General features: G+C 42.5%; 1 protein-coding gene across 2 annotated transcripts; it reads left to right on the forward strand.

Annotated features, from left to right (window-relative positions):
- The first annotated feature begins 1573 nt into the window (after positions 1-1573).
- On the forward strand, positions 1574-23848 carry LOC109905559 (hypoxia-inducible factor 1-alpha-like). Of its 2 annotated transcripts, none has more exons than XM_020502988.2 (15): positions 1574-1712; positions 7769-7956; positions 9683-9837; positions 10751-10835; positions 10979-11094; positions 13437-13624; positions 16630-16736; positions 19998-20145; positions 20280-20485; positions 20781-20917; positions 21018-21110; positions 21307-21437; positions 21995-22106; positions 22237-22360; positions 22544-23848. In XM_020502988.2, exons 1-15 carry the CDS (start codon positions 1681-1683, stop codon positions 22603-22605), a joined length of 1884 nt encoding a protein of 627 aa, XP_020358577.1. In that variant the 5' UTR covers positions 1574-1680; the 3' UTR covers positions 22606-23848. The 2 variants fall into 2 exon arrangements, with proteins under 2 accessions (XP_020358577.1, XP_031646482.1); XM_031790622.1 differs by lacking the exon at positions 1574-1712 and adding an exon at positions 2080-2189.
- Positions 23849-24221: the final 373 nt, after the last annotated feature.

Consider the following 24221-nt stretch of genomic DNA (forward strand, 5'->3'; position numbering starts at 1 on the left):
TGGGACATAGACCCTAACCTAATTTTTTACAAATTCTGAAATTAAATATCGGTTTGCAGGTCAGGAGTGTCCTATGCCTTTTCCCTACAGCAAGGCTCCTAGCAGCATGATAGTGTTGCCATTGTCTATAAAGGTTCATTGTAATGTCGAAATAAACATATATCTGATAAGGGAATTATATGCTTAAAGGTAATGATTAGAATATTCCACCCTGAAACCATATAATTGTATGACATTTATTAGAGATTGAAAATTCTCGTGACAATATCCAACGCCCATATCACACACTCACAAACTGTACATATATATGTGTACATTGTACTATCAATTAGTGAGACTGAGAGCCTCGAAATATCACATTAAATTGTACATATCCACTGTATAGCCTACATATGAGTCGTGGTAAAGGTGGTCCCTGTTTCAGTGAGGTCTTTGGTCCCATTTGCGTGGGTCAAACAAAAAAAAACATAATGAATAGTGCCTCCCACTTGGTAGGCTAACTGCATGGTGCAGTCGGTGACAAGCAACTGCAGTGACTTGAAGGTGACTGCATAAAAAAAAATGCATGACCTTTGATCACATGTTTTTGCAAAGTTCACGTAGTGTACATGTAGATGCAAGTCAGATTTGTTTTCTTCCTATAACGCAACACACTTTGACATTTATTTAGCGAAACGCATCCATAGGAAGGATCATGGGCGTGCTCAAACTGATCACTTTTGTCAGTCACCGGCTTCCAATGTGTGTTGCATTATGGGGACACACATTGCCTGACTTGCAACTACATGTCGACTGCATGCACTTTACATAAATCATGTGATCCGATTTCATGACGTTTTGACTACGGTCAACTGTTAGTTTCTGCAGTTGCTCTTTAACAAGTTCAACCAATCAATTAGGATGTTTTTGTCTGACCTACACGAACGTGATCAAAGACGTTACTGAAACAGGAACCAATTTAGCTGCCGTTCATGTACACAGTAGATATATACAAATTAATGTGAGATTTGAGACCGTCACTAATTGAATGTACAATGTGCACACATTTGATATAAGTTTGTGAGTGTGTGATATGGGGGTTGGAGGCATATTCATTTCGACATTATAAAGACAAACTTTCATTAACAATGACCCTGCCATGCTGAACTGAGCCTTGCTGTTGGAAAACCACATTAGTGTCCGATTTAGGCTGTCGCAAATGCACCTCACCCGACTTCACTCCTCGTCCTCGAATTTATTCTACAGTCGGTTGCTTCAGTCTTACAATATCAAACAAGCCCAATAGATCAAAGTTGTGCTTGGGGTGCCTTCAGGTCGATTGAACGTTTGCTACGTTGCGTGACCGTTTGTACCGAACGGCTCAAAACGCTCTTAAACAGCTTGAAGCAATAAGGTACGCATTTAAAGGAAAGCGGAGCGTTCTCTAACCCCAAACCCTCTTAGTTTTTCAAATGGTAGTTTAGAACAGCACCATTTCCCTTTAATTGAACGTTGCCGTACTTTTTTTCGCACTGAACGCAGCCCTGTTGTTCATATGGGAATCTGCCCTCTCATTGGCTATAATGTCTGCAAAGGCGGAAGGCAGGCGGTACGAGGCGTTGTGGTTAGATCTTTCTCGAGTAGAACAGGTCAGTATAGAATAAAACCTGAAGTGTTAGATTTAACGTTTACGATTTGAATATGGATACGAAAGAAGAGCCTGTTGGAAAACGGTAAGACATTTTTAAATGAGTTCTACATGTATGTTTTCAGTTAGACATCGTCGACGACGTATTCCAAGTGTTATCGTAGCCTATTGTCTGCCGACTCCAAAATAACTTGGACGTGCACACCCATGTACACATCCGAAATATCAAAATGTTTAACACATTTTTAAAACATATTTTTTTTAAGTACAATTCACTTATTCCATTTTTCAAGTATTGTCTCCCAGGGGCGTCATGTACCCCCACAATCTGAGAGGGCACAAAGTCCATGAGGAGGAACTGCTTTTTCCTGCTATTTAGGGACAAACATCTGGTTAAGGAATGTAAGTCTTATTCAGTACATTTTGTTTTTGCTTGCATTTCTGAAGTCTACCAACCTTGCCGCACAGGCATGTGTAGCTGATGGGGATGTGTGAAACTTACTCCTCAGCCTGAAGGGTCCCCACTTCAGGCTTCAGCTATCTTTTCATGTGGCGTTGACTGGTAAGACTCTTCAGGAGAGTGGTTACTTGTGCTAGCTAGCAAGGCAGAGGATCTGAGCTCGCTCCAGGTATGGTCCGAAGTGGTACTCGCTAAGCAAGCAGCGTGATGTCCTTTACACATGCCAGCTAAGCTAGTCAGCCAAGCTACCTACTCTAACTTGATTGATAGCCTGAAATGGCTTCTTGGTAGCTAGTTATGAAGTTGGGAGATTAGGAACCTATCTGGGCTAGCTAAAGCCAACTTGATAAAAACTATGGCTAGTAGTATTAGACAAATGTTATCATTTATATATAATATATATATATATATATATATGTTTTTACACATGACAACTCTGCGGGGGCTTGTGCCCCCCCAATGGCCATGACACCTATTTGTCACTGCATTTAGATATTGGCTTTGTAAATAGTCCAACAACTATTAGACAACCTTATTTTATTTGTTGTAGGACACGTTGAGCATATTTAAGTATTTATTTTGATACATAGTTTTGGTTGAGGGATTAACTATAATTCAGGATAGGATTGAGCCTACCCAATTTACACACCTCAATATCATCAATCTTGCCCTTATCGTGACTCCAGTTGCATTGCATTGGGTCATTCCATGTAGGCTACTTATATGCCGGGTGTGGGAAATGGTCTGATGCTGCCCAAATGCTCTATCTAAATGTTGATACCCCTCGATTGTGATCTACGGTTTTGGAACCCTTTAGAAGCTAACTTTAAAAAAAATATATATATATCGAATATAAATCTTTTTCAAAAAGGTTAAAGAGAGAGGCCTTAGTTCAGTCAAAATCTATATTTGGGTAGATTTACCTTGAGTTGTCTGAACTGAAAGCCCATGGTGACGAGAGTCCACAACAATATTTTTTGGGTGGGAATTTTCAGCTTGCAATGCGGCATTGTTAACATCGGTTTGGTTGTTTACATTCATGAAATTTGGCCATGCTGGCTGTGGCAGAAGTAATAGATATATGATTGTAGATTCACCATGGGCCTTCAGACACAACTCAATGTCAGGATAATTAGACCCAAATATACATTTTGACTGAACTATCCCTGAACTAAACACCTTTTATAGGACTCTCATGTTTCTGTGGAGGGCTTAGACAGGTTCAGTGTTTGGTAGTCTTAAACAAATCTACCTTTTCAAAAGTGTACATCTCACACAGTATGGGCTTCAATTGAAGACACATATACCATGTCAAATACAAATTTAAATGTATTTAAGTTTGAGTTTACATCCCAATATTACATTGAAATATAACAAAATGCCTTGTTTCTTTATTGAGCTGTACATGAAAGGACTATTCAGAAATGCTCAGTGGTTGCTGGCTACCCAAACTCCTTGCTCTGGCCAAATGCTACGCCACACCCATGGACATAAGTTTCTTCTCCGCAATGAGTCCGGATCTGAGTACCTCCCCGACGATTTCTAGAACACAAAAACATTCTAACCATTCTCATTGGTCCCAGAAACCGATGGGTTGGGCCAGAGCAAGAACACACGTGGATAAAGCGGCATTTTGAAAATTAGTCATTGGCTTTGATACTCTGGTTAGAGATGACCCAATCGCTGATTACTTTGTTTTGTACAATACCCCTCCTTTTGACATCACCACAAATTACTTCAACGATGGTAGTCTCAAATTGAAGTATGTAGCGAACATAGAGCAGTGGAAAAATTCAGTTTGAGTCATAAGGCAAGCTCAGTGGGTCAATATTCCACTTCAGTGATTCCCCAACATCTTGTCAACATGTGCACAGAAAAGGGAGCAGATATCTCATAACAATCTGTCTGTATAAATGTTTAACTGTAACAAGGCCCAAGTGTTCTTTAGGTGTCAAAAATCTCATATCAAATTGTATAAAATCTTTTCATTCCTGTAACTTAAGACAGTATTTTTATGGCCAAAATTAAATTCTTTGATATAGACCTTTTTTTTCCTTCATGTTTTTTCAACCCCTACAAATACAATTATGTTTTAAGACAGATTCACAAAATATCTTGCACTCTTTCTTCATGTAAAAAAAAGCAGACGAACGAGCTGGCTGAGAGGCTCCATCTCACTCAAATACCCCTCCCCCATCCCAGCATACCAGCCACTGAGCTATAAAGATCCCAGGAGTTAAAAGGATCTGGCTCCAATGAACTGACCAATCAGCAGTCAGGGCCTTGCAGGCAATGCACTCTGACCCCTTCAACACAACAACTGTTACTTCAACAGCAACAAGTACATTATGGGACAGTATGGGCCGGCTGCAGTATTGCTGTGAGATACGAGTGTGACATCATAGCCTATACCAAGGCAGAAGATGGAAACACAATCATCTATTGACAAACAAAATGTTATTTTGCATAGTGTGGGCTGTAGCATTTACTTTTAAATTGTTTGAATAATTGAATAACAATCAATCGTGCAAAATGCGTGGCCAGTGTGTTTGGGAAAGGTGACTGTAAAATATTAAAACATTCTGGCCACACCTCTACAGAAATGTAATCAAATTTGCCATTGTGCTTTATTTTAGAAAGTAACATGGCCTAGTTTAAACATTTCCAAATCATACAACAAATGAGGGTGTTTTCCTTACCATAAAAGGTGAATGCGTGGCCAGTGTTTATTATTCAGGGGGGGGGGGGTTGTGTTTTTCAGGGGGGTTGTAACGCTCGTTCACAAGAGAGTAAATATAATATGGTTCTGATTTATCAATGAAAACATGCATGTATGTTGCATATGACAGTTTGATAAATCCCAATTTGTGGCACACAAAAATCTTAGAATCTTCACGTATGTCAGAACCTAGTAAGACATTTACGCACGGTTGATAAATTAAGGCTGGTTTTAATTTGCCCCAATCTAGAAGTCCGTGATTGGTTCAGATTTGGTCAGGTCCAAATTTGAACCAATCATAGATGTCTGTTTCACAAGTTTGGACAGTACAGTAGTGCACAGTGTGGTATAGTACAGTACATTATTCAAGAAAAGTATAGTTTAGTACTGTACAGTAAGGAAGAATAGTAGAGTTCAGTACAGCACACGAGTACACTAGAGTTGTGTACACGAATGTACTGAACTTTACTGAACTATACTCTACTTGACTGAACTGACCTCTATTGTTCTGTTCCCTGCTGTACTGTAGAGCATTGAATCCCACGGGACCTGCGGGTCCCTACAGAGAGCATTGCCATTCGGTAGCATTTCTTTCATGCTGGGAGCGGGCGGTCAGACGGACAACTTTGGCATTATCAGATTTTTTAGTCCTGCAGATTATTTTGAATGGTTGTCTTTGTTTAATTTTTTGTTTGTAATCGATTGTATTAAAGCACCTGTCGCACTATTCACAAACTCTCACAGGATAATTATTCTTCATGTTCAGTTGCTTACATCATCTTTTTTTGTGTTGGGTGTGCAAGATCAAATGTGCCCATGCATGTTCTCAGTTAAATAACTAGGCCAGGCCTCTCCAACCTTGTTCCTGGAGAGCTACCCTCCTGTAGGATTTAACCCCAGTTGGAACTAACCTGATTCAGTTTATCAACCAGCTATTGATTAGGATCAGGTGCGCTAGATTAGGGTTGGAGCTAAAACCTACCTTCCAGTAGGTCTCCAGGAATGGGGTTGGAAAGCCCTGCTGTAGGCTATATGCATGGGCGGAGAATCACGTGGTTGTTTTTCCATGGAAATTAACTTCCTAGGTATGATGGGCCGGTGGTTCCTAACCGGTTTTCCGATGCCCGCTAGTGTGCCTTGAGTAACTCTTAAGTGTGCCATGAAACTTTTCCTAATCTTGATTAAACTTTTTTTTTTTTTTGAAACTCATTTGTAGATGTGGTATGCACATGGAATTTTTACTTGGGAGCACTAGTGTCGGTAAGAATCATTTAAATGGCACATGGTTGCATCTGTACCCTTGTTTCAGGTCCAGTGCGCTCAGGCTGTTACAAATGTATCATTTGAGGGGCACACATCATGAGTCATTTGGATTATTTTACTTTGTCTTTGAAAACAATTAGCACAGGAAAGTCTGATTAGGCTTAGCCAAAGTAATTTATTTCTTTATGTATGGCTTTGGGCATAGCCTCTGCTATAGAAACAAACGGAGCATGGTTTGTGTCCCTGGTTGCACCTTAACAATGCAGAAAACCGCTCATCTGTAGCCCAAATTGTTCAAAACTAAAGACCAGGACTGCTAATCAAGTAGCCTCACATACACCTAAAATAACTTTGTGGGACTGTGGGCGGGTTCAGGACCAGTTCTTGCGGGTGGAGGTGGGAGTCGGACAAGACATCAGTGGGAGCGGGCGGGTGTGGAATGAAAAGCAGCAGGAGCGGAATGAAGAAATCAGTCCCACACTGTACTGTATTCTACTGAGCTGTACTTTGATGTCCAAACTTGTGAAACAGAGACTTCTATGATTGGTTAAGATTTTGTCCGGTCTGGACCAACCATATTTGTTTGGTAGCGGATGGCATTAAAATAATAGCCAGTGTGTAGAATAATACCCAAATATGCGAAGGAGGATATTGCACATTTCTACCTTTTTGTGTACATATTTAGTATGCATCACCATGAAGAGAATGGCATCCATAATTATGCATTTCTGTGTGGTACAGATCAGGGACCCATGATGGAATTCCGTTACCGCATTTCTGTTACCGGGTGTAAATCCACTTTACTTACTGTAGTTCTGCACCTTTTGAATCTTAATTCGGGGCAAATTATTTTGAAAAACGTGGTCACATAAAAAGGGAGATTTTACCAAACCTCTGGTACCAAACTTTGCATCTGCACAGTTTTGTTGTTGTAAAATGTTCAGGGGGGGGGGGGGGGCAACGACAATGGAGGACATGAGGGAGAAGCGGAAGTGGGGGTCTGACTTGATTGGGGTCAGATGCCATAAACAGGTTAACAGAGCCTGCCTGTCCCCCCGTGGAGCGAGGGAGGAAATCAGGGGAGGGAGGTAAGAGGAGATTTGAGGGCTGTGGTTTAGGTAGGATCGTTTCCCTTCTCCCTCCCAGACATAGTGTGACTTGGTGAACACGTAAACTACAAATGGTGGCCCCTACATGCTGAATCAAAGCAGAAACAATTTAGGAAATACATTTTGTTCCATCTGTTTGTATGTGTGAGTTTGAATATTTCCATATTTGCTTATTCGGTTATGGAGGTGTGATAGCGAGAGTAAAAAGGTCAGAAGTTTGATAATGAAGAGTATTAAACCAATGTTTGAAATTAGAATTTTGTTTGGTGTCTGAGAAGGAAGTGGATATTACACTGTAGATACGAAGTGGATGTTAAATATCTAGTTTGGCATTGTGGACACAATGATTGACTAAACAAAAAAAATATATTGAAATCTGTTTTAAAGGTTTTTAGTCGTTTGAATGGTCAGAATTTCACACATCGGAAAATTTGATTACATTTGTGAGCGCAGGGATGTCAATAAATTTCAAAGGATTTATCTTCCTGAATGAACACCTCCTCAGTATGTCTTGGTCTGTTCTTCTACTTCTCTTCCTATCTTATCACTTCCTCACAATTTTTTTTCTTCTCCCTCTTCCCTCTATCCAGGTCGAGTACGGATCAGCGGAAGGTGCGTTCCCGGGATGCGGCGCGCTGCAGGCGAAGTCTGGAGACGGAGCTGTTCTACAAGTTGGCCCACACCCTGCCCCTCCCCCGCAGAGTCTCCGCCGACCTGGACAAGGCCGCCATCATGAGGGTGACGCTCAGCTTCCTTCGCATGCACCACCTCCGCTCAGGTGGGCTCCCATTGGCCAGTTAGTGGGGCAAAAAAGTATTTAGTCAGCCACCAATTGTGCAAGTTCTCCCACTTAAAAAGATGAGGCCTGTAATTTTCATCATAGGTACACTTCAACTATGACAGTCAAAATGAGAAAAAAATCCTGAAAATCACACTGTAGGATTTTTAATGAATTTATTTGCAAATTATGGTGGAAAATAAGTATTTGATCACCTACAAACAAGCAACATTTCTGGCTCTCACAGACCTGTAACTTCTTCTTTAAGAGGCTCCTCTGTCCACTCGTTACCTGTATTAATGGCACCTGTTTGAACTATTTATCAGTATAAAAGACACCTGTCCACAACCTCAAACAGTCACACTCCAAACTCCACTATGGCCAAGACCAAAGAGCTGTCAAAGGACACTAGAAACAAAATTGTAGACCTGCACCAGGCAGGGAAGACTGAATCTGCAATAGGTAAGCAGCTTGGTTTGAAGAAATCAACTGTGGGAGCAATTATTAGGAAATGGAAGACATACAAGACCACTGATAATCTCCCTCGATCTGGGGCTCCACGCAAGATCTCACCCCGTGGGGTCAAAATGATCACAAGAACGGTGAGCATAAATCCCAGAACCACACGGGGGGACCTAGTGAATGACCTGCAGAGAGCTGGGACCAAAGTAACAAAGCCTACCATCAGTAACACACTATGCCGCCAGGGACTCAAATCCTGCAGTGCCAGACGTGTCCCCCTGCTTAAGCCAGTATATGTCCAGGCCTGTCTGAAGTTTGCTAGAGAGCATTTGGATGATCCAGAAGAAGATTGGGAGAATGTCATATGGTCAGATGAAACCAAAATATAACTTTTTGGTAAAAACTCAACTCGTCGTGTTTGGAGGACAAAGAATGCTGAGTTGCATCCAAAGAACACCATACCTACTGTGAAGCATGGGGGTGGAAACATGCTTTGGGGCTGTTTTTCTGCAAAGGGACCAGGACGACTGATCCGCGTAAAGGAAAGAATGAATGGGGATGTATCATGAGATTTTGAGTGAAAACCTCCTTCCATCAGCAAGGGCATTGAAGATGAAACGTGGCTGGGTCTTTCCGCATGACAATGATTCCAAACACACCGCCCGGGCAACGAAGGAGTGGCTTCGTAAGAAGCATTTCAAGGTCCTGGAGTGGCCTAGCCAGTCTCCAGATATCAACCCCATAGAACATCTTTGGAGGGAGTTGAAAGTCTGTGTTGCCCAGCAACAGCCCCAAAACATCACTGCTCTAGAGAAGATCTGCATGGAGGAATGGGCCAAAATACCAGCAACTGTGTGTGAAAACCTTGTGAAGACTTACAGAAAACGTTTGACCTCTGTCATTGCCAACAAAGGGTATATAACAAAGTATTGATCAACTTTTGTTATTGACCCAAATACTTATTTCCCACGATAATTTGCAAATAAATTCATAAAAAATCTATGATTTAGTACCTATGATGAAAATTACAGGCCTCTCATCTTTTTAAGTGGGAGAACTTGCACAATTGGTGGCTGACTAAATACTTTTTTGCCCCACTGTATGTCCATGTCCTGTACTGTGACTGGTTGAGAGAGCCAGGCCTACTTTTGTTATTACTTTCCAAGTAGTAACCAACTCCCAAGATGGTGGTAGTCCAGGCCAAGCAGGTTCTGACATGACATGGGGTGTGTTTTCTAATGACGTGTGTTTTATGTCATTGCAGGGGACACGAGTGAGGAGCGAGTCACAGATGGGGACGAGGACACGGTGGATGCGTTCTACCCCCGGGCGCTGGCAGGCTTCATCCTGGTGATGACCGAGGAGGGGGATATGATTTACCTGGGTGACAGCGTCAGCAAACACCTGGGCATCCCACAGGTACATACAGCCCTATGTTCCTGGCACCGTCTGGGTCATGGGTTCGATTCCCACTGGGGCGATCAATATGACAATGAATGCACTCACTGTTGTAAATCTCTTTTGAATAAAAAGCATCTACCTAATGGCATATACAGTGCCTTGCGAAAGTATTCGGCCCCCTTGAACTTTGCGACCTTTTGCCACATTTCAGGCTTCAAACATAAAGATATAAAACTGTATTTCTTTGTGAAGAATCAACAAGTGGGACACAATCATGAAGTGGAACGACATTTATTGGCTATTTCAAACTTTTTTAACAAATCAAAAACTGAAAAATTGGGCGTGCAAAATTAATGCATGGCTGTGTGCTCAATTTTATACACCTGTCAGCAATGGGGGTAGCTGAAATAGCCGAATCCACTCATTTGAAGGGTTGCCCACGTACTTTTGTGTATATATAGTGTATGTGCTCCATATATGTGCTTCCTTTTCTTCTTTCAGAATAGGTTGTCGTCTCTGAGAACCCTCATATTCTACAGAAATATTATTATTTTTTCTCCACTTTTCTTAACTTTATATATTATAATTGTATTTTTTTTTTATCATAAATTGACGTGTAGCCATGTAATAATACAATCAACAGTCATTACAAATAATCATCCCACAATAGTGACGTGGGAGCTAAAAGTTAATGGTCCCATAGATTACCCTGCAGGACAAATCTAAGAGTCTGGTTGGATTGCCAAGAAAATGCAGTCATCATCCTGTTTGTAGAAGTTAGCAAATACAAGCTACAAAGCACCTGGTGTGATATTCTCTGACTTACTATTTTGAGAGAACCTGTACTGCAGCTTTTCAGAATCTGTAATTCATGGGAAGGGGCCTGTGTGGTATTGTATTGACATGGTTGTATTGTTACTATGTTGTCTAGCTGGAGTTGCTGGGTCAGAGTGTGTATGACTTTGTCCACCCATGTGACCAAGAGGAGCTACGGGATCTCCTGGCGCCTAGGCCAGGTGAGACAAACCACCCTTTGTATGTTTGTGTGTGCGTTCATACGTACGTGTGTGAGTGACTGCATGCATATATGTGTGTGTGTGTGTCTATGTTCATCATGCATGCTCACATAGGTTCCAACTCTACCATCTCTCCAACCCAGGTGTGTCCAAGAAGAAACCAGCGCAGCAACACACAGAGATGAACTTCTTCCTTAGGATGAAGAGCACTCTGACTAGTAGAGGGCGCACTGTCAACATAAAGTCTGCCACCTGGAAGGTACGTCTGCCAGATGTGACGCTTGGCATTCAGGCTAAAGAGTTCAATCTTGGTTTCATTAGACCAGAGAATCTTTTTTCTCATGGTCAGAGTCCTTTAGGTTCCTTTTGGCAAACTCCAAGTGGGCTGTCATGTGCCTTTTACTGAGGAGTGGCTTCCGTCTGGCCACTGTACCATAAAGGCCTGATTGGTAGAGTGCTGCAGAGATGGTTGTCCTTATGGAAGGTTCTCCCATCTCCACACAGGAACTCTGGAGCTCTGTCAGAGTGACCATCAGGTTCTTGGTCACCTCCCTGACCAAGGTCCTTCGCCCCCGATATCTCAGTTTTGGCTGGGCGGTCAGCTCTAGGTATTCTTGGTGGTTCCAAACTTCTTAGATTTCAGAATTATGGAGGCCACCGTTTTCTCAGGGACCTTCAATGCTGCAGACATTTTTTGGTACCCTTCCCCAGATCTGTGCCTCTACATAATCCTGTCTCGGAGAACTAGGGACAATTCCTTCGACTTCATGGCTTGAGTTTTTCTCTGACATGCACTGTCAACTGTTAGACCTTTATATAGACAGGTCTGTGCCTTTCCAAAACATGTCCAATCAAATGTATTTACCACCGGTGGACTCCAAGTTGTAGAAACATCTCAAGGATGATCAATGGATACAGGATGAACCTGAGCTCAATTTTGAGTCTGAATGCAAAGGGTCTGAATATTTTATGTAAACATTTCTAAAAATCTGTTTTCGCTTTGTCATTATGGGGTATAGATTGATGACTATTTTTATTTAATCCATTTTAAAATAAGGCTGTAACATAACAAAAAGTCAAGGGGTCTTAATACTTTCCGAATGCACTGTACCTGCTGTCAACTTGTGCACTAGGTTAATATATGAAGCAGATGGCGTTCTTCATTTTGCCTGTTTCATTATGAAGTCGTTCCCCAAGCAGCTGATTGAGTCAGTCACGTGGTATATTGGTTTGCAAAGAGCACACAGAGCAAATGGAAGCGTTGTGACGTGCCGATCGATCCACAGAGGGGTGATCAAGTTACACTTGAAACTCGCAACTGTTTGCTAGCTAATTATCTTATAACTAACTATACATTTGACTATCTAGGATGTGCCAAATACATTTTCTCCCGCTATACATTTGGTTTGCTAAGTTGCTAGCTTGCAAGATTTACAGCAGAGACGAGTCCCCTCCTTGATCAAGATTCCTGCTGTTAGGCTGGACAGTAGAACGAGTCAAAATTCACCCAAGGCTGAAAAACGGCCAACGGTTGGTTGAGCTGGAACACTAGTTTATGTTCGCTTGTTAACATTTAGCTTGTGTCCGCTATGGAGAGAAATAGTGCACACAAGGGGGCGCTAGCGGTAATACCCCGGTATGGTACAGGATGGTATGAACATCTGAATACCGCCCAACCCTATTAGGGCCGTCTTTCACCATTCAGTGAGATTCATATGTAGCCCAAGTTTCTGTTTCCAGTGACATTGCTAGGACATTAGAGAAACATGAGATGAAGGCCAGGACACTTGATCCAGCTGAAAGGTTCGGTATCTCTGGCAGGACAGGCTGGCTGGCTGGCTGGCCTAGATATCAGGGGGTTGTCTGTACCCTCTCCAATCATATTCTAATGATGAGATGTGGGGAAGTAACCATGTCTCTCTGGTTTATGAGTCTGGTTCTCTATTTAATCCAGCTTGCCTTACGTTCTGATAAGATAGGAAAACAAGTGTACACACGTGCACCGACACACAGGGCAGGGGTCCATCAGAAACCATGACGGTCAGAAAGCCTTGACTCAGTTATGCTCTGGACTCCAGTAGAGGTGTGTTATTGGGGTGAGTCTGTGTTCTCACTCTTGGCCATGTTACAAGGGTGCCACATCCCAATTTAACACTGTCATTCCAGTACCTCTCCATCTTTCAGTTAGTTGGTCTGCGCCAGAGCTCTGGTCTAAAGTAGTGCACTTTATAGGGAATAGGGTGCCATTCGGGATGGGAGCCTTACTCTTCTATTGAAGAATCCTTTAAATGTTTTCACTTTCTTCTAACAGGGCATGTCTAGCTTCAAGTCCCACTGTGAATGTTGCTTAACATAGTCCGTCTGCCCTGAGTTGACGCTACAACAGAGATGGGCTACACGTGGCCCCCATTTTAGTTTAAAGACCCTCGTATCAATTCTCACACAAAATAAAACGAGCAACTGCAACCCCTTATGATGAGTTCAGATTTGTGTCCCCCATCCCTGCTCTACTACTTTCACATGGGTCCTGATGCCCATTCATGTTCCCTGTAAGTATATATGGATAGCCATTGTTATCTTACTGCAGTCTGTGGCCCCCAGGTGCTGCACTGTACAGGCCACATGCGTGTGTGCTGCAGTGGCGAGGATTCATCACCTCCTGCAGGCAGCTTCATGACAGTGCTGTGTGAGCCCATCCCCCATCCGTCTAGTGTGGAGTTCCCCCTGGACCGAAGCACGTTCCTCACTCGACACAGCATGGACCTGTGCTTCACACACTGCGATGGCAGGTGAGGCTGAGCGAACACACACACACACACACACACGGGGTGTATTCTTTTGTGCCGGTTCTGTTGCAAAACATTTCTTCAACGTGACGTAAAATATGTTGGGTTCTTAAACGGAAGTTGTAGTTGATTTAAATGTTTAAATGAATGGGTGGGGCAGGACCGAGTTTGGGAAACCCTGCTTGATAGAGGGAAGTCCTGGGGTCACTTCCAACTTCTTCCAGATGCAAAAAAAATATTTTTAAAGAGCGACACGACTGAACTGCAATTTCCGTTTAAGAACAAAATGCAACTCAACAGCGTTTGGAGTGAAGTTTTGTTTGCAAAACGTTTTTGCAACAGAATCAGCATAAGGAATACACCCATGATTTAAACCAGACCGAACACTCACTTTTAGGCTAGTACACACACTGCAACAGAAACCTCACACACATACACCCCAGGGTTTCCGTTAGCCGGTAATAGCAGGCTTTTGTTCGAACAAGTTAATTTTATTTTTGTTGCAGATGGAAATACGTTTGACTGGGCATGCGGTCTATAGGTTAATTTGCATAATCTAGTGAAATGTAATATGTGCGTGTGTACTGTATATTCGTTATGTAGGTGTACAGTATATTCGTTGTATCTTATTTATCACCCGCATACAGATACAGAGACTTTGAGTGGAAAATCTGTCAGAACTCGCAAGAGGTGCTGCTGCACCTGTGAACTCTGAAAATACGAGGTCAAATCATGACATCCGTGATCTTCAGGTTTGAAAGTCGGAGCTCTAGCAAGAGGCCCGCGTTGGATGACTGTTCAAAACAAATTTCAAAACAAAAGTTTTCCCGTTAATTGCATTCAGTAAGAAGGACCGCACATCGTTGCATCCTCGACTTGCATGTTCTGTTAATACGAGTTACCATATTCTAAAAGTGGTTTCTGTCACTCTGAGCACCGTGGGTAGACGCCCTAATCAGGTTACGCACTTAGTGCATATTGGTCCGGTACATTTCTCAAATAAAAATGTTGCCGGTCAAATGTCTGCTGTCACATTTTCCGAACAGAAACCCTGATACACACGCACTGTAAAGGGGATTGTCAAGTGAATAAAAGGGGGGGTTTGAACCGGTTCAGGGAACAGCACCAAAAAAACGTAAAAGAGCAACATTTTTCGAGGAACGGAAACAGAACCGGCAACGAGTGTTCAATCTCCAGTGTTCCGGAACAGAACCGTTATTTTCAAATCTTGAGAACCGTTTAATAATATTTTTTGTTTAAAATAAATGCATAATATCTAGTATATAATGATGTAATTCAGTGAAGTGCTGATGCTAGTAATAGCCTAAACACATTCCAAGTCATGCCATGATGTTCAGAACTTCAAGCCCCCTAAAAGTTCACCCCTTTTTCTCGCTCTCTCACCACTCATGAAATTTCAGTCGCACCTGCACCTGTATGCCCAATCAAACAACATGTAAACTACTTGCTCACCTGTTCCGTAGCAAGCTTCTCTATCCACGCTAATTGGTGGAGTAAATGAATGAGCTGAATGTAAAATAATGTTGATTTCACAAGTTTAAAAAATTACGAAAAGGAACTAAATAAACCATTACTTTTGGGTGGATTTGACCCGGTTCAGAACTTTATTATATTATAGGAGTTCTGTTCAGAACGGAATGATTGGGAAATTATTTTGGTTCCCAACCCCTGAATAAAAGAGGAGCAGTTGCCGATATAGTCAATCATAAATCAATTAGATTTCATACATGTTGCAACAGGGAGACGACCTCCAACATAGAAAAAGTCTGCCTGGACTCCTCGGATAAGGCCCTTCATCCACTATCAGCAGACAACTGTTCTGTCAACAAGGTCATTAAATATTCTCAGACTGCAGCTAAATCAGTGGCCTTAGCCACCGTCGACACAGATTACCAGAAAGTATACCATCGGCACTTAAACAGGTCAAAGGTCTGTTTTTAAGAAGTTAAAAGATATCAGTAGTCAGTTAAAACAGATAATTATAGACTAACAGAAGACTACTTAACCAAACAAGTCATTAACATAGCAGCACCCACTCGTAGTACGCGCTCCAGCAGGTATATCTCACTGGTCACCCCCAAAGCCAATTCCTCCTTTGGTCGTCTTTCCTTCCAGTTCTCTGCTGCCAATGACTGGAACGAACTGCAAAAATCTCTGAAGCTGGAGACTCATATCTCCCTCACTAGCTTTAAGCACCAGCTGTCAGAGCAGCTCACAGATCACTGCACCTGTACATAGCCCATCTGTAAAAAGCCCATCTATCTACCTACCTCATCCCCATACAGTATTTATTTATCTTGCTCCTTTGCACCCTAGTATCTCTACTTGCACATTCATCTTCTGCACATCTACCATGCCAGTGTTTAATTGCTATATTGTAATTACTTCACCACCATGGCCTATTTATTGCCTTAACTCCCTTATTTTATCCCATTTTCACTCACTGTATATAGACTTTTTGTGTTCTTTTGTTCTACTGCATTATTGACTGTTTTGTTTATTCCATGTGTAACTCTGTTGTTGTATGTGTTGAATTGCTATGCTTTATCTTGGCCAGGTCGCAGTTGCAAATGAGAACTTGTTCTCAACTAGCCTACCTGGTTAATAAATAAGCATGGCTAATTCCAGTTTCACCTCCTAGGGGAATGTCTCCCTCGGGGTCTCTCCACATATACAATTATATTTATAACATATCATTAACAAATCAAATACAGGAAATCATTTAATAAAATAATTTCCCACTACACACAGACAGACAGCTGGAGGTGGTCATCCCCATACCGTGGGAAAGTTTATAACCATTGTTGCCCACTCTCAGCGGGACTCATAGCGTTACAGTAACTCATAACTAATTTACCCCAGCAGATTAAGATACCATGTTATACCATTCCCTCTTGCAATACTACCATACTACATCATCTCTGGTTGTTGACTCCAAGCTGACCTCTCACCCCTGACACCTCCTTCTGTCTCCATTGTCTTGCCAGGGTGTCAGAGCTAGTAGGATACGAGCCAGAAGATCTGATTGGCAAATCTGCCTACAAATTCCATCATGCCCTGGACTCAGATCATGTGACCAAGAGCCTGCACATCCGTGAGTCTCTGAGAGCAGTGTGGATTGTAGGTGGAAGGGCCCATGCTAAAACATTGGTTTCACTGAACTAGACCGCAGTCCAAATTCAAAGTAGACAGCCCTCGGCCCTAAACCCTCAGCTACAGCTGGCTAGCTAGTTTTATAGTTTGGTCATTTATTCCAATACATTTCAGAATTCCCAAACATGTTTATGAAGCTAGCTCCTTTTTATAGGGTCCTCATTACAACACTAAGCAATTTGCCAATGATAAAATCAATGTTATTTATATATATATATATATATATTTTTTTTTATTTTAAATAATGCAAGCTAGCTTCATAATTTTGTCTGAAATGCCGAAAATGCAGCAGTTTTGATTAAATGTGACACTTTGCGGCCACCGAAGTATGACGTGACTACAGTTTGCATTGAATTGTGGGTCATATCAAACCCCACAAGTGATTAGTTCTTCACTCGCTCCCTTGAGCAAAATCAAGTGCTGGGGGGGCGGTCTTGATCACACCGATAGTGTTATTGTGCGAAATAGTAAGCAGCATCATCTGGATATGTGTGCAACAAATGTTCAACATTCACCTTCTGCTACCATTTCTGTCAAGCCGTCTACCAGACAGTTTGACGCTTACGTTCAATAAATCCAACATCTGCACCACACAGAACGTAATGCAACTGTCTCTGCAACGCAGTGCTGCAAGGAAATGAATATACTTCTGGTGTACCAAAAATGCCATGACGCTGTCAATCAAACTGCATCCGGTTTAGACTGGGATTTCCCCCAAGGGAAAGTGACTAGCACGAGGGCTGAGGGGGGTCAAAATAACGTGTTTGGACTGCAGCCCTAGTCTCCTTTGTAACTTTATCATGTGACAAATGACAGTACTATGAGAGTCTGTGTAACACTGTAACGTGTTATGCCTGTGAGTGATGCATAAGTAACTTGACACTGTGAGTACTGGGGACGACGTGTTGTGACCGCTGTTGTCGGGCAGACTTGATATGTTACTGTTCAGCCTTTCCTCCTGGGTGCATGTGGGAAGCAGACTGATCAGTGTGAACAGAGCCATGGACAAAGACATCAGAGCTACTGCTAGGCTCTGCTCGAATGCATAGGGGTGTTTCTCAATATGCATATACTATCATGCTCCACAATCTCATGCTCTGAGTGCATTCTCCCAGGACGTTCTCTTGAGCATGTTCTTGTGAGGATGAGAGTGTGGAGAACACATAAAACATTACATTTAAGAAGCACTCGCACTCCCCCCTACTGTATTACCTCACACTATACCTCCCCATTCACTGAACCTTCTTCCAGCCAGGGTAATGGCAACAATGGAGACCAAACAAGATATACACAAAGCAAACATTTTACTTCATAATTATCAGCTACCTATACTGACTTCCCTAGTTAAAAAGGTTTAATAAATGTGAATCATTATAATCTAGTTAGCTAGTTAAAACAGGCAAAAATGACCTAAAACGAATGTTTTGCAAGGTAGATATCAATTCTTCGTGGGTAGTTGGCCACAAATAATTGTTAGCTAGCCAGTTAGACCTATTGACTTACGCTTTGATCAAACCGATAGTTTTATTACGCGAAATAGTAAGCAGCATCATCTGGATATGTGTCCAACAAAAGTTCATCATTCGCCTTCTGTTACCATTTCTGTCAAGCCGTCTATACCAGACAGTTTGACGCTTACGTTCGATAAATACAATGTATGTAGCACACAAAACGCACTGCAACTGCCTCTGCAACGCAACCGTAGCATTCCATTGAAAATTAATTGAACTTCTGGTGTACCAAAATGCAATAACGCTGTTACTCTGGGCTCGCAATCTACGCACAATACTGTGGGTATTGTAGGCAGGGTAACATCCCAAAATTAACACAGCATGTATTTATTAATGTATCAAGATATAATATTGTATGCTGACAACATATGAGATGTGAATGGGCAACATTTAATTCCAAAGTCTGAGTTTATTTTTCTCTCGCTTCAGCTCAAAGAATGGCTGCCATTGATTTAAGAAATGTGCGTATTTCTTTTACGTGATTGCATCATATTTCTGTGCATACTTTCCGTTGAAGCTTGTATCGACGCATGCTTCAAAATACATTCAAACGGGAGTATGCATTCGAGAAGTGCCCTCTGTGCTCCGTTTCGCATACTTTGATTTAGACCGGTATGGTAGTATGCATTTTGAGAAACATCCATAGTCTATCGTCAGACCACTGAGGCTTTGAGTAGCAACAAACATCATAGAGTTCTGATAAATGTAACAGCTGCGTAATGGAGCGAGATACTCAACGCTTTTTGATAAAGAAATATAATATATATATATATATATATATATCAAATATTGACTGAATTATATCAGAAACAATTGTATAATAACAGACACATGTATGTAATCCATCAGTTTTGGTGGGAATTCAGGTTTCACGTTTGACATAAATTGTTCTTTTGTGACAACCTAAAGCTTTCACCGTAGATTCCACTCATATTCATGGTTGTTTTTTTTGTCAAATCCTCTTGTATATTCAACATTTGGTGACGATCTTTTTAAGAAAATTATAACCCCCCGTTTTATAATCTAAATGCTGTGCTCTATAATTTACCAACGCACAAATAGTTTACATTGGAGATTTGGCTGTTCCTTTTCAGGAGTGGCTTCCATTGCAGGTGAGTTACTTTGTGAACGTTTCAAATGATTTAATCATAACTTTTTTTTAAACTGGCCCATAAAGGAACACTCACCTGTAGAAAGATCGCTTTCTCCTCTGTCTTGTGGTATAAATATTGTCTTTGTGCATTTTAATCACCCTCCAAGTGTCGGCGTTGTAAAAGATTCCGATCAAAATCTTCATATCGCTGTTGACATTTTGAAGGGAACCAGCATGTTTGAGCGGTCATGACAGACATTAGCGCAAACATAAAATCTACAGGAACATTTGCATTGTACAAGCAAGGAATGGGCATTGCTTTTCTTTTTAAACAAATCGACCCAGCAACAATTATTTGACAAATGTATTTTACACCACACAAAAAACAGGGAAGTAATGGCTGGAAAGGGGAATCCTGAGGTGGGCGGGGCCTGCGCTTTACTAGCTTTTAGGAGTGCTACAGTGAAGTGGTCAACTTGAAGTGTGCGTGCGTGCCGGTGGGTGTATACACATGTTTTTATCTGTGTACATTTATATGTGTACATTTCTCATTGTCATCCACTGACCTGTCCTACCCACTGCCCCTCCCCCATCTCAGTTCTGTCCAAAGGCCAGGTGTGCACCAGTCTATACCGTTTCCTGGCTAAGAGTGGGGGCTTCGTGTGGGCAGAGACCCAGGCTACAGTCATCTACAACAACAAGACCTCTCAACCAGAGGCTGTGGTCTGTCTTAACTTTATCCTCAGGTAATGCCCCACCTCCTCATCTCCTTTTTCATGACACATATGTTCATCCCTTTCCATTCTCCCTACCCTACATCTTCTCCATACTTATCATCTGTCACTGTCTGTCTGTCTGTCTTTGTGTCTCTCTCTCTCAGTGTGGTGGAGCAGGCGGATGTGGTGTTCTCAGTAGAGCAGACTGGCTGTGGGCTGAAGAGTGATCCTGTCTCTGAGGCCTCCGAGGAGACCGTGTGTGACAGTGACAACAGCAGCAGTGCAGAGCTCTCCCTCCAGCTGAAGGAGAACCCAGAGGACCTCCTCCAACTAGCCCCTGTCTCAGGAGGCCCCATCGTACCCCTCACAGGTCATCCTTAAACTTTAATTCACACCTTCGTACTATACTAACGTGTGGTTAGTGTCTCCCCTGAGATTGGAAGGTTGGGAGTTTGTACCCCGGTGGAATACCAAAAGATTCTGTGGCCTGAGGCCCTACGACACGACTAGTGTACTAGTAGATCAAGCTGCCTCATGCTACAGAAGCAGCCTCCTGCCCTATGGGCCATTCTGGCTCAGACAAAGCTTACTTACTACAAATTAATTCACTGTCATGAGTGCTCACAGGGCTTTTTATGTTTGTGCCTTGACATGTGTTTCTGCAGACTTTGCGGAGCCGTCGTTCGGTCTTCCATCAAGCTCTGACTCCGCCCCAGATTTCCCTCAGGAACTGTGCTCCCCTGAGCTGTGGACGCTCCTCTCACCCATATTCAGCAAGCTCACCTCATCAGCACCAGCGCTGGTAAGAACTTTAGTTGATTCTTAAATGTCAGTAAAGATACAGTATCTAGAGTCTAGTGTTCTCACTGATGAGGAGTCCACTATATATCTGTCCTCGTCAGATCCCCATTGAGGAGTTGCCAATAGAGGACGAGGTGGCGAAGTTGTTTGCGGTCTGTCCAGATGAGAGCGTACAGAAGAGAAACCAGCCTGAGGTACATGCAGTATACAGCTGAACACATAATGATGTGCTTGGTCGCCACACAATTACCTAGCTAGACCACACACACAACAGAGCTGGATTTCTAGTGCTTTCCTATTTCTTCAATACCTCAAACTATTTTGAGAGAGGGACATTAGTAAGAGGGAGCCTATACCTGGGATTGAGCAGTCTGTCTCCTGTGCTGGTAGGACATGGAAGTGGTTGATCTGGACATGCTGGCTCCGTATATCTCCATGGATGATGATTTCCTGCTCAGCGTCCAGCTCCCTGAGACCCCTGACAGCCCCTCCCCAGAGCCCCCCACTGCTACCAGGAAACGGTAACCATCTACTCTACTGACCCACTGCTGTCTGGGTCACACCAGTGAGAGAGACAAGACGACCGGTTGGATTTAGTGACAGTGGTGTTTGGATGTTTTGGAGTGACAGTGGTGTTTGGATGTTTTGGAGTGACAGTGGTGTTTGGCTGTTTTGGAGTGACAGACGGTGGTGTTTGGCTGTTTTGGAGTGACAGACGGTGGTGTTTTGGAATGACAGACGGTGGCGTTTTGGAGTGAGACGGTGGCGTTTTGGAGTGACAGACGGTGGTGTTTTGGAGTGACAGACGGTGGTGTTTTGGAGTGACAGACGGTGGCGTTTTGGAGTGACAGACGGTGGCGTTTTGGGGTGACAGACGGTGGCATTTTGGGGTGACAGACGGTGGCGTTTTGGGGTGACAGACGGTGGCGTTTTGGGGTGACAGACGGTGGCGTTTTGGGGTGACAGACGGTGGCGTTTTGGGGTGACAGACGGTGGCGTTTTGGGGTGACAGACGGTGGCGTTTGGATGTTTTTGGAGGGACAGTGTTGCTGAACGTTCCAAACTGTAACTTCCACAGAAGTCATGAGCAGGATGAAGACATACCCTCCCAGCTGATGAGTCAGGACAAGAGACCGAGACACTTGGTGTCCCCCATCCAGCACAAACTGCTTCTCAGCTACGCCCTGCTGGTGAGGAGGGCCTTTAAGGTTGTGGGAGGAGGGGGTTGGGAACAGTGGATAACATTTGTTCAAGGTATCATTAAAATTACTTTATGCACAATGATGTGTTATTTAAGTTGAAATGGTTTGTTTGTTTCAGGACTGCCTGGAGGATGTAGACAACCCAGAGTTGGAGCTGGGGCCAATCCCCCACAGGCGGAGCCAACTGCTGACGGACAGAGACCCCATCCTCGGTGAAGCCCAGGGACTATGTGACACTGCAGGTACAAACACACGTCATGGTACTACTGTATCTTGGGCAAATATTTAGTACGCAAAATGCCAGACATGAAGCCTGTCATACTGTACCTACCAAATTCAACTTAGCTAATATCTACTGAAATAGGTGATGACCAATCCACCTCAGTTCTCCGCTTCTGTCCCTTCTCTCTCATGTTCTCCCCCAGCCTTGATGAGGGACCTCTTCTTGTCCCGCCCACCTGACCCCCTGACCTCCTCTCTGACTTGAGGAAGCAGCTGCCAATCTTCCCCTGCCAGCTGGGGAGTGCTGAGATCACAGAGCCTCAACAGGATTCACACACTCCCCAACCAGACACCAGCACCTCCAACTCAGAGACTTCCTCACTCTTGCCATCCCATGTTCACAACAACAGCCTGTTATGGTTTTCCTTATTTTCTCTCTGAACTACTCTTTCATGTCTCAGAGTAGGTGGCAGTACTAGGTTCACCCCCCCCCTTCTCATTCAGGGTTGATAAGTGTTCTCCTCTATTCTTGTGAACACTTGTAGACTTTAGTCTAAACACTACACTTGACCCCATGGTGCTTCCGAGGGCAGAACAGAAAAAAAAACATACGTACAGTAAGTCTGACAAAGTGGTGTTTTAGGACACAGTGATGACTCTTCAGTTGGTCTATTGTTGTTTAGTACGGTATGTGGACCTGACAGTCTGTACAGGACATTTAGGTGAATTATTATATTATTATTTTGTAACAAACGCACAACGGTTATAATATCTCCCAATAATACCTCAGAACGATCGTCAGTGGCATATATATGGGTCATTTTTATAAGAAAAGATCAAATGAATTACTATCAACACAAGCCATTGCTATTGACCAGTTGGATGCAGTACTCAGGCAGTTGTTACCTCAACAAATAATCTGTAGGTCAAACTCGACAAGGGCTCTTTGACTGCCATCTCTTTCCAACCAAACTGACAAATTATTTCAGAGGCATCTTTTTACCTCGTCTTTTTTTATATACTTTACATGCTAGACTTTAGAACAATTTGATGTATTAAAATAATGTTTTGTATGCTCGCTTATAAGACTACTATTGTATGAACCGCAGTGTTTTCCTTGTTTTTATCATGTATTTCTAGGTGGCGCCAGATGATCACCTTATCATTTAATCAGTAATTATTTCTTTTCGGAATATGGTTGCTATTTTGCAAATCCAGTGGATAAATATCTGATATACGCCTTTTGCGTATTCATTTCACACCAAGTAGAAATTATTACTTAACACCTTGTCATTTACTCCCCTGTTGTCTTTTATTATGAATCTATCGTTTAGGAGAAAAGATCATTGGTTTGAAGCACACACAGGATTTATTTTAGTTGCATGTTTTATAAGATTATTGCATTTAGATTAATCTTAATGTTTTAGTTCCATTTAGACATTTGCCTTTTATCATAACTTTCATTTTCAAAGACTAGTGTTATTGACTGAATAAACTGATAGACAAATTCACGTTTTATTATGTAAAGAAATACTGCCATCTTGTGGTGTTAATGGTAGATTCATATTTAGGTTGCTGCCTGACTTCAGATTGCATCTTGTTGCTTTACTTGATATTCAATAATGCTCCTTTTTCAGGGCAAACTGATATCGGAAACTCAGAACTAAAATATGTTATGTTACATTTGTCTGTCTAGAGATTAGGGCACTTCTGACCTTGTTTTATTCAGGGGAAGTTTAACATTTTCCAAGTGTGTGCCATGACCATAATACCCATAATACTTCACCATAGCTTCAAAGTAACTGGCACTTTAGAGCAGGATTGTCCGGCCCGAGGGGTCCAATCCAGCCGTGTGTGTGTATATATATGTGTGTGTATATA

This window comes from Oncorhynchus kisutch, linkage group LG15, assembly GCF_002021735.2.
Source record: "Oncorhynchus kisutch isolate 150728-3 linkage group LG15, Okis_V2, whole genome shotgun sequence".
Taxonomy (NCBI): domain Eukaryota; kingdom Metazoa; phylum Chordata; class Actinopteri; order Salmoniformes; family Salmonidae; genus Oncorhynchus; species Oncorhynchus kisutch.

What these genes read in the sequence shown, in the direction of transcription:
- LOC109905559 (XM_020502988.2), top strand. Translation starts at nt 1,681, where the DNA reads ATGGATACGAAAGAAGAGCCTGTTGGAAAACG. An exon ending in CATGCACCACCTCCGCTCAG is followed by an intron (nt 7,957 to 9,682) that starts GTGGGCTCCCAT and finishes ATGTCATTGCAG; the next exon opens with GGGACACGAGTGAGGAGCGA. An exon ending in TTCTCAGCTACGCCCTGCTG is followed by an intron (nt 22,107 to 22,236) that starts GTGAGGAGGGCC and finishes TGTTTGTTTCAG; the next exon opens with GACTGCCTGGAGGATGTAGA.